General features: G+C 40.7%; 1 protein-coding gene across 1 annotated transcript; it reads left to right on the top strand.

The window, feature by feature from the left end:
• The first annotated feature begins 1,719 nt into the window (after positions 1-1,719).
• On the top strand, positions 1,720-7,958 carry VMA21 (vacuolar ATPase assembly factor VMA21). Its single transcript, XM_015626666.3, has 3 exons — positions 1,720-1,848; positions 3,461-3,570; positions 4,954-7,958. Exons 1-3 carry the CDS (start codon positions 1,739-1,741, stop codon positions 5,094-5,096), a joined length of 363 nt encoding a protein of 120 aa, XP_015482152.1. The 5' UTR covers positions 1,720-1,738; the 3' UTR covers positions 5,097-7,958.
• Positions 7,959-11,289: the final 3,331 nt, after the last annotated feature.

Genomic DNA, 11,289 nt, shown 5'->3' with positions numbered 1-11,289 from the left:
TCCTCAGTCCCTCTGACTCTGCTTCCTTCAGTCCCTCCATCTTTCCATCTGTTATAAATCCATATTGTGATATTGGCTTTCACACGTATTAGGACGAATATTATATGTTAAATGCTTTTTGGCTATGCATGTACTTTTTCTCTTGCTAGCAAATTTTAGGCGTAAAGGCGTTTCCTGGTGTCCCTGTATACAAAGCAAGAAAACCCCAGAGGGCAAAGACAGTGGGCCCCAAGCTGTTATCAGTGGAAGAACAATGGAGCCCAGACTGTTATCAGCAGCAGGACATGGAAACCAGGCTGTGGCTGTTGTCAGCAGCAGGGACCAGGCCGTTGACAGCAGAAGGACATGAAGCCCAGCTGCCATCAGCGGAAGGACGAGGGGCCCAGACTGTTATCAACACTGACCACTTGCAGAAAAAGGAAATCAAACTCAAAAATAATGATAATCAGCAAAAATAAAAACTGTACAGACCATGCTCTGAAAAGGCGGGTTCAGGGCATAACCATGAAAAATGCTTCTTAGGAAAGTTTGAATATGCATTAAACCCTCACAGCAGGAGGGGATAAAAAGGGTGTTCCAAAGATATTGGGTGTGTTCCTGGCAACGTGCCACGGCACCGGCCATTTTAACCCTTTGCTTTATTTTCTTTGTCTCCTAATTGTCTTTTTGTTTATATTAAACTTTTTATAATTTATTAAGAAAGTGAACCTCATTTTTCACACATCCCTTTGTGAAAAACGAGGTTCACATAATTTTATAGAATTTAAAAGTTTAATAAAAAGACAGGAGAAAAAAATAAAGTATACAGATACGGCTGGGTGTCTCTGCATTCAGCCAAGAGAGCACACCTTATTAACAAAGGATTGTCCTTTAAAAACAGAATCCTACTACATATCCATAAATTCTCATACATATTCATACATTCTTCTTATGATCTTTGATGTTCTTCTGTTTAATTTTCTCTTGCCCCCTTCCCAATAGATCAATCTTCTTGGCACTATTGAGATTTACATTCCCTGATACCAGAAATGGAATAAATTCCTCCCCCCAGAGTTCTGGTCACTTCTGTCCTCATCTGGATAGGATAGTTTACAAATGCAGGAGTTCTCTAGCTATTTTTTTTTCCTCAGTCTTTGGGTTATACAAACAAAAGCAGTTTTTATTTTAATACTATGCCATAGCATAACATATATGTATTATACTACTATTTCTAAGTTTCATCAGTAACAGAAATAAAGAAAACTACATTAATACAAAAAAAATCCCATTCTTATACACATAACATTCATTTTAATATTTGCGAAAAGCCAATAATATGATATGTATCTATAACACCTTCATCCCTCTATCCCTCTGTCCCTTCATCCCTGCATCCTTCCATTCCTCTGTCCCTTCATTTCTTATTCCCTCCACCCCTCAGTCCCTCCATCCTCCTTCCCTCCATCCTTCTTGCCCCTTCTTCCCTCCATCCCTCAGACTCTTCATCTCTCTTTCCCTCCATCCCTCCATCGGTCTTATCCCTCCCTCCCTCCATTCCTCAGTCGTTCCGTTTCTACTTCCCTCCATCCCTCCATCGCTTTGTCCCTTCTCCCCACCATCCCTTTGTCCCATCTTCCCCCCCTTCTCCCCTCCCCGTCCCTTAGCCGGGCGGGGCGGCTCCGCTGCAGTACTCACCGCCCACCGCTAGGTCGCGCCAGCCCCGGGGTTGCTATGGCGATGGCGGCTTTGCTCCCTGCGCATGCGCGGCCATCGCGGCGGCTTCCGGCGCGCCCAAGGCGACGGCGGGGTTGCGATGGAGCGGTTCGGGCCCGGACCCGTGAGTGCCGTGCCGGTGGCCGAGTTCAGGCCGTGAGTCCCGGGGCGGGCAAGAACAGGGCTCGGCGGTGGGGTGCGGGGAAGGCTACGCGCTGGGCCGCGGCGCGCAGGGGCGCCCTTGGCGCCATCAGCACGCGATGGGGCTGCAGCCACGGGGCCCCCGGGCAAGAGCGGCGGCGGAGCGGGAGGGGGTGGCAGCTCGGGCCAGGAGGAACCGGAGCGGGTGGAGGAGGAGGCCGCCGGTTTGCCTTGGTCACGCTGCGTAGCCCTGGGCCATCCCGAATCTCGAGCGTGGAGGCTGCCGGCCGTCGGGAAAGCGTGCCGAGCTAGGCTGAGCTTATACACGAATGTTTGTTTTTGCTGCGTAGGGAAGCGATGAGAGTATGTCAGTGTAAGAAAAGTATTTGTCAACAGTGGAGTTTTTAACTTTGGTAATAAGATGGAGGTCATCTTACTCTTCTGTGGGTAAGTGTTGATAGAATGGTTTCTAATTTCCATAGGGAAATTTTGAATGCAGTTATGTCCTCCACTCTGATAGTTCTTCAGGCAAACGCTAGTAAAAGAAAATAATTCGCATGTTTTTCTCTTTTTTAAGCTGCCCAATATGCTGCCTAAATGTATGGCAGTACACGAGCAGCCGGAAATGCTGTTGGCTGCAGTGTAGAAGCTGTGCGTGGCTGCACATAACTGTTAGAGAATGAGATAATTTTTTCCCTATTTCCACTATTTTTTCAAAGAAAAACACATATTTGTGTTTCAACGCCCTAAGGACTCGAGTCCTTGAACCAGCCAACCTATGAAAGTGAGAAGGGTATTTCCTGACTTAATATTTACTTCAGCATGAAATAATACAGTGATCCCCAGGCAGAGTGAGTGAGAACTGGTGGAAGCACACGCATAACCAAGCTGTATGTGGTGTTTTGTAAACACAACACCTGTTTTAGGAGGTCAAGGTCAGGGAGACGCTGCCAAATGCCTAAACCTTCATAAGCCCTCTGTTGTTAAAGGTGTTCTAGGTTTAGGTGTGTGAAGGCAAAGTTTTGGTGTAGTGTCTGTATGTTCTGTCACTACACTTATTCCATCTTCCTTAGTTAAAAAGTGAAAAATTATATTTAAATAGAGGAAGAAGACCTAGTAAAAAGGAACTTGGAGTCATAAGCTGTTAAATTCATTCAGTGTATTTCCTTTTTATCCCAGCCTGTAAGATTGGTCATTTTCCTGGACTTGTAGTTACTTTAAAACAAAGCAAAACAAAAAAAGGAACTTGGCAAGTTTTAATGCAGAATACTGTCAGATGGCATGTGTATGTGTAATTAATATTAGATTTTTAATAATATAATAATTATGCAGTAATGCACTGATAAACATATTAATCCCCTTATGCAGGAACAGGGAAAAATCGAAAGATTGTTTTTAATTTTGTTTGTGAGCTTAGACTGGCAGAATCGTTACATTGTTTTGAATACTTTCAGCTAAGAAATAATTGCAGCCAAGAAATGCATATTTCAAGTCTTTATTGCTTCCAACCATACACTTACTCAGTTCTTGAAAAGTAATCTGCTTCTGTTTGGAACAAGTTCTTTTCCTGTTTCAGGCATATATATTGTGACTTTCTTTTGTATGTAACTTCTGTTATTTATTTCAGAAATGAGGGTACATTAACATCGACTTTAAGAACACTTCTGTTCTTCACAGCTCTAATGATTACATTACCTGTTGGACTGTATTTTTCATCAAAGGCTTATGTATTTGAAGGTAATTTTGTTTCTGCCAATTATTATTACAAAAATAGAAGAAAAGCACGATCCTCTAATAGCATCTTTGTTCTTCCTGTTTTGAGTATTTGTATATAGATAAGAAGTCCTGTAATGCCTAATTAGAACAGAAAATTATATAAATGGTTGCTGTATCCTTCCCTGTGCTGTGGTCTGCAATCCAAAATCTGCTGTTTATTATACAATTGTTTATATTGTATAGAAGTGCATTGTTTCCCTTGCCTAAAGGGAAGGGAAACTCTTAACACTTACACTTAACACCACCCTGCAGCAGTCTTTTGTCAGAATCATCCGAGATATGTTCCTCCAGCTATTGCAAACTAATCACACGTTCAAGACAGAGTAATGTTGTTCATGAGGTTTATATTTTGCTTTTTGAAACACATATGCATTTAAACAAGTTATATGCAATTTCTGATATTGAATGTGGTTGCTTGTAGAGCCTTCTTTTAATTAAAAGTAAAAAAAAGGAAGAGAGATTATGGCTGTTTGATTCAACAAACAGCCATGTTGTAGTGCTGATTCTGCAAGGTTTTAATACTTACCTCCTATAGTTCTAGGAAGTTATCTCCTTCAGAAGTGGGGAAGAGGAAGGGAGAAAACAGCTGCTTTTAAGAGCATTTTATGAGTGTATAACAGTTGTTCTGAGATAATTCTCCTTTGGTGTGCACTGCTGTAAATTAACTTTCAAGATCCTTTGAAAGGATTGTCTTTGCAGGGTGATGGTTTTGGAGTGCTGTAATGTGTAGGTTTTGTTTGCTTTTGGGGTGATTCTGTTGTGTTTTTAAAATTACTTAAGGGAAACAATATTTCAGTGTTTGGTCTTCTGATATTTGAAGGCTAATTTTATATGAGATGCATTCATGTATCTTAACTGGTGGGGCACTATTGTTTTATAGTCTAAATACAGAAGGTAATAGTCTTGTAAATTTAATTGTTCTTCTACCATTTTCTCCTGTTTTAGTGGCAAATAATTACAGAATTCTCCCCCTCTTCCTTCTACCTCCCTCCCCTATTTTATTGCCCCACAAAGAGACCTACATTTAGTAAAAAAGGATGTTGAGGTTTGTTTGGTGCTGGAAGGTACTAACAGAAAAAGTGAACGTTGTAGAACTCTTAAGCTATTGAAGTCAAATCTAGGGTATTTTATCTTAAATACTGAATACTGCAGTGTTACTTTGTTCCAGAAATAGTTTCAAGTTCTTTTACTTTTATCATGGTGAATTCTTTCCTGTGAATCTTTTGGAGCTCAGATTTTTGATACAGGAGTAAATGTAACTTTGGTCTTAAGGGAGTATTGTGTCTTGCTATGTCACAGTTCCTAGCTAATAACTAATATTCTTTACTTTCTTTGTTTTCTCAGGTTCCTTGGGAATGTCTGACAGAGACAGCTATTTTTATGCTGCCATAGTTGCTGTAGTCACTGTACACGTAGTACTTGCTCTCTTTGTTTATGTAGCCTGGAATGAGGGTTCACGGCAGTGGCGCGAAGGCAAACAGGACTAAAATGAAGATCATCAGTGCCTGATGTCCACAGACTGTAAATCAGATTTTTTGTGAGCTGAATGTAAAGCATTCTTCTAAATGTATAATACACATGCACAGACGAGGCTGATGCTTTAGTTGTGGTTAAAATAAGATTTGTACTTATTTTGACTGTGTACTAGTGTTTTGTGTAATGGTAACGGAAGTTGTTCTTTAGCCAACTTCTACTATGTTGAGCTGAGGAAGCCCTCACTTGCAGTTAAAGTGGAATAATAATATATTTTTGAAAACTCCTGTAGCTACTTTTTTCATGCCTACTATTTTTCTGGCTTGCTCTAAAAATAATATTGGGATGAAACGAGCATTAAATTTTCAAGGAATTAAATTGCTGCTTAAAAAAGCTACATTACTTACTGCCCAGCTACAGTGGAAAAAATGGAATTTCACTTTGCTGTGAATAGTTTCCTGATTTATATGTGTTGTGGCTTAACCCCAGCCAGAAACTGAGCACCACGCAGCTGCTCACTCACTGTGACCCCCTCAACAGAATGAATGAGTGTGGGAATCAGGAAAGCAAAGTGAGAAAACTCATGGGTCAAGATAAAGATAGTTTAATAGGTAAAGTAAAAGCTGTACAGCTAAGTGTGTTGGTTTTCAGTACAAATTCAAACCATTGCCCCATGGTAGCTATTATGAAGAAAACTACCTCTATCCCAGCCCAAACAAACCAACACAGTGGGATAGGTGTAATTAATCTATTTCTGTGTTTAGAAGTAATTTCAAAACTGGAAATGTTTAGAAACTCAGGTGATGTCTTTCTAATGTGAAGTACAATTCTTTTTTCAAATATATTTTTTATTGCAGTATAAAATTCAATCTTTAATTTCCTTTTGGGAGGACTGTGGTATTATACATTGCTCATCTTTCTCCTCTTCTACAATTTATCCTATATTGCAAAGGAAAGGGCATAACATATTTTTTTGTTTGTCTTTAGATAGGTATGTATCTCCTTTATGTTTGCTAAAGTGTTCAGTTGGATTTCCTGTGGTAAAGCAGTGTCGGTAACAGCCATAAGCTGCTGTAATGGCTGGTAGGGGAAGGAGTGAGAGAAAACAAGCTGTAGTCTGCAAATGGTGTCTTTTATGGAGCAGAGGACATAAAAATGACCACATGGAATACTGGCTTCTTTTCATAACTACTTACTTGTACACTGTGAAATGATACAATATGTTGATTGTTTTCTTTTTTCCTTGGTTGTGCGTAGTCAAATTTTAGTGAGATTTTTGTAAGATAATATGAATTTCATTCCACTGTTGTGCTGTTGTTAGCAAGCTTCTTAATCTCTGGCTAAAACATTTTTTCTAGAGTTCCGGCAAGGCAGACTTTTTTAACCCTGATGATGGCTGTTAAAGCTGTTGGGCTGGAGGTCATTCTGTTAAGTTGAATTTTCCAGTTTATTGTATTAGTTTAGCCTTTCTTGGAAGTTTTTTGCTTAGTATGGGGCTTGGCATAGTTTTGGTGCTGCATGTGTCCGTGGTTAAACATATGTATAAATGAGGCAAAAATTGATTATCTGTGCCCAGTGGCTTGAGATTTCTCCAAGCCCCATTCTTGTCTTGTCTACCCCAGTGTCAGGTATGCATGAGCATATGCACCATGACTCACTAATGCAAATCAGTTTTTTACACTTGGTTTCTGCCGTGTTACCTTCTCTCATCCAGAGCTACATTGTCAGGTTGCTGCTGGCAAGCTGGAGACTCTTATCAGAGTACTTGAAGTGCGAAGTTAGTTTGTACATGGGCATATTGGCTTCCTGTTCTCCAGTGTATGAAGTGTACGTTGTGGAACAAATACTGCCTTTCAATAAAGACCTGCCCCTCAATACAAGATACAGTAAACAACATGTGTGGAACACTTTTTGAATGTCTTTAATATTCCACATGTAGAGTACAGCTTAAAGCAAATATATAGCCTTGTTCAATAGCTTAGCTTTTTTTTATTATTTTTAATTTATTCACAGTGGAGAATAAATGAAGAGCTACACTTATGAAATAAAGAAGTTGAAATTTATTTGATACTAGAAGACAGTGGCAGAGAAAATGAATGTTACAAAAGTATTTGATGCTGACTCCAAGGGGAACACACCTGCTGTGCTATATTAGGTGGATCCTGTGCTATGTCTGTTCTATATTTCAGGTAGCAGAATCCCTAGACATAAAGTTAATTTCCTAGGAATAACAGGAAAATAATTCCTTATTATAACTTCAGTTAAAAAAATCTGACAAGTTTGGTCTTCACTGTATGTGCAGGTGCTGTAATGTCTCAGAAGTTGGGGGTAATGAGCTGAGCATTAGTCCATCTATTGGAAGATCTTTGAAGGTAATACCTTGATCCACAACATTCATGGTGAGAAAAGAGACACTGCCTGAGTCTGCACAGCCAGAGCCAGGTGCTGGTTTGATGTTGCCTGTGCTTCTGGAACACAGAAGTGTTCCCACAGAGTGGGAACAATCCCTCAAGTAAAGGCTGCAATGAAAACAGCCTGTGAAGGGTTGTCCTCCTGCAGCCCAGGAAGGTTCATGGGGAGCATTTTCTTCCCTCCTTCTTTGCCAGCAGTGGGGAGCCATACTGGAGCAGTTGTAGCTGAAGGAAGGGACCCACACTAGAGCAGTTTGTGAGGACTCTACTGAGGAGGAAAGAGGGCAGGAACAATGTGTGAAGAGCTGACCACAACACCCATTCCTTGTTCCCCTGTGCTACTGCAGGGGAGGTGGAGAACTCGGGAGTCAAGTTGAATCTGGAAGAAGAGAGTGCTGGGGGAAGGTGTTTTATTTTGCATCATCCTACTCTGATTTGATGGGTAATAAAATTAATTTTGCCAAACTGGGTCTGTTTTTCGCATGATGGTAATTAGTGAATGACCTCCCTGTGCTTGTCTCAACCCAGGAGCTTTTTGTTACATTTTCTCTTCCCTGTTCAGTTAGAAAGGGGAGTGTTTGCATAATTTTGATGGGCATTTGGTGTCTGGCCAAGGTCAAACCCACCACATTTAAACTGATAAAATTTTGGAGAGATCAAAATTCTTTTTGGTTTTATTTTTTTATTTTCTATAGAATGATGATGTAAAATTTTTAACAGTGTGGTATTTAAAGTAGTCCTTTAAGTTTGTTAATTTTACTACTAGGAATGGATTTGAGACAGCTCATAAAAAGACAACTGGAAAAACTGTCCGTGTAAGTCCTTCAGTACTTCACAGTTGTGTCTCAGTTAATATGTTTGTATAGGTTGCACAGTTTGACAGTTAGTCAACTAAAACAAGCAATTGTATCTCACAGTGAGCAAATACCTTGAGACAGATTGTAGCGTAGATTTTCCATAACATTTTCCAAGAGTGAATAGATGGGAGAGAATTGGGAAGTGGGAAATCAGTGACTTTTAATTAGTTTTTGTCTTCTGTACTTAATATCTTTGTCTTTAGAAATGCCTGCAGGACACTGTGGTGGTGGGTACCCAGTCTGTGAGAGTGTGCAGGTGAGCAGCTTTGCTTTGTGCTTAGGGATGCCCGACTAAACTCGTTATTAACTGCCAGCACTAAGATATCTCCAAACCAAATGGCCATTAACAGGAATTATCATTGCTTAAGATATATGAACTTGAAACAGTCTTTACAGTACATTTGAAACAAAACACTGCCTACCTGTTTCTTTCATTGTAGGAAAGGGCCTAGTAATAACACTCAACATTAAAAAAACCAAACCCCAAGAAAATAGCCAAAAACAAAATCAACAACCCTACCCTCCAGAAGGCCCAAGCTCCTGTGTTGTTTTCACTCTCAGACTGATTCCAGGCAGAAGGCTGTAGTTTTGCCTTGTTGTTAGAGCCACACAACAAACTAGAGGGCAGGCTGTGCTACCTGATCACTCTGATGGGCATGGGGAACGTGTGGTGCTTGCTGAGAAATTATGTTCTCACTTAGTGCATTGGTGAACAGTAAAATTTTTGATACCACTGCAATTTTGGCAGGTTTTAGCCTGCTGTGACTACTGTAGTTAAATAAATTGTGCTTAGGCTTCTGTCAGCCCTCGCAGCTAGACAGGGTGTACTGAGAGCATCAGGCAGTGTTGTGGTTGGTACTAGTTCAAGTGAGTAAGTAAGTACTAGTTCAAGTAAGTAAGAGATGAGAAAGCAAAAGGTCCTTAAATAATCAACTGAGCCACACATGTATTACAGAATACCGTATTTTGGGTATGACAAATATAGGTAGGGTGCAGCCCATGGGGCAAGAGGAGAAAGGTCCAGTGAAGCAAAGGAGTGACTTGGAGAGTTGGGGTGAGGGCTGGAATGTGCTAGCATGGCTGGATGTATGATGGCAAAGGTACCATATGTTCTGTTTGGAAGTATTTATTCCACTGTTTTACAAGGGATTATGCAGAACCATTGGTCTGAAATACTAAATCTAAATAGTACAAAATAGTAAGCTAATTTCATTTTAAACTTCCAACTAAAATTATTCATAGGTTGACAGCTTTGCTGTGTGAGATCTGGGACACATTTATTAACTTTGTTTTGTACAAATCAGCATTGTTACAGGCTCTGAGTAATCTCATAGGGCATGGTTAAGCCCTTGGAGTATAAATATTTCTTTAAAAATACCAATGAGCAACTGCCACAATATTTCATTAGCTCAAATCAATTGTCAGTTTAAGAGTAATACAGAAGCTGTTTGAAGGTGGCAGAGAGGAGAGCTGCTTGTGTCCCTGCAAGAGGAGGCCCTCAGATGCTTGAATGGGACTTGCAAGAAGAAATTGCTGTGTGATTCAGGGCCCCCACAGTCATTCTCTTATCTGAAGATACACCAGTGTCTGAATTTCTGAGCTATTGGCATAGAGCTTGAGTCTCTTTGTTAGGAGAAGCACAGTGTTGTGTCACAACGCTGAGCTGTAGTTGTAAGACAGAAAACGGAGGTAACCTTTTGGGACTTGAGCTCTGCTTGAATCTAAGGCAGTAAGAAAAGGGGTGGAGGAAATGCAAGTAGATTCCTGAGAAAACTGCCTTTTTAGGTGCTCGTCTCCCAGTTCTGGAACCATGAGACAGAGTAAATGGAGGTTCTGTTTCAAAAGGCAGCGATACAGACTGGGAAGCTTTTTGGGGAAGAATGCCCAGGGTGAAGAGCTAGGAAAGTAGAGTAGTTGATTTGATGACTGGCCGGCTCAGAGCCTGGGACAAAGATTTATTTTTTTTTTGTTCCGGTTTGCTGTCATGCTTCACAACCCTTCTGTCCTACCAGCTTTGGATGGGATGTTCTTGCTGAGATGATTCCCCTGTGGGCTCACTGTTGGGAGGGATGATCAGGTGCTTAACTGCAGCTGTGCTCTTAAATCAGTACAAACTGCTCACAGGCCTGCAAAAAAAGATGTTGCTGCTTTTAGCTGGCACATGAGACACTGTGGTTTAATAGTTTTAGTGGAAATGGCCCAGGGCATAGGCACAGAGGATATATTATTAATTAAAACTGTTCATAATTGAAGAATTATTTATAAGTGAGAGCAATAGCAGTCAGAGATTAAGAGCAAACATTGCTGTGGATGTGGGCCCATGCTCCAGGCACCATGGAGGAGATGTTTAATACCTTTACAGTTCTTCATCCTCAAGATGCAGGTTTTTTTAGCATGCTTAATGTGGTTCTGCTAATGTTAGAGATCAACTGGAAGTTTGGCTTCACAGCTGGAACGCTGCTTATTTCAGAGGAATGAGTCTTTGATGTGTAAGTGGTTTTCTGTCTGACAGAGAAGACAGAGGAACTCACTTTGCTCTCAAACCACATCACACTTTGACCTCTTTCCTAGAATAATTCCTAGAATAGTAAGAATTAGCAAGTGTTAGGTGATTATTTATGCAAAGCATTATGATTGAGCATAGAGTTTCCTTTACAAACTTGTGTTATGTCTGCAGTACAATGCTTTTTTTCTTCAGAGTAAAGTATGCCCTCACCAAACAATTCAAACCACAGGTGATTCTGATGATCTGGGTGTTGTAACTGTTTTGATGGCTGTTTGTGTTGGGTGCAGCTACCCCTGTTTAAATGCGGAGTGGCTGTAGCTCATCATCTGCAGGTTTTGCCCCGTATCCCTGAGACCTGCGTAGATTCCAAATTGTGTGTTTAACAGAGATTCCTCTGCTGGCGTTAATGCTTAGGGGCTTCAACCTAGCTCCC

Source organism: Parus major, chromosome 4A (genome assembly GCF_001522545.3).
Source record: "Parus major isolate Abel chromosome 4A, Parus_major1.1, whole genome shotgun sequence".
Classification (NCBI taxonomy): domain Eukaryota; kingdom Metazoa; phylum Chordata; class Aves; order Passeriformes; family Paridae; genus Parus; species Parus major.
This window is presented reverse-complemented; position numbering and strand designations above follow the sequence as displayed.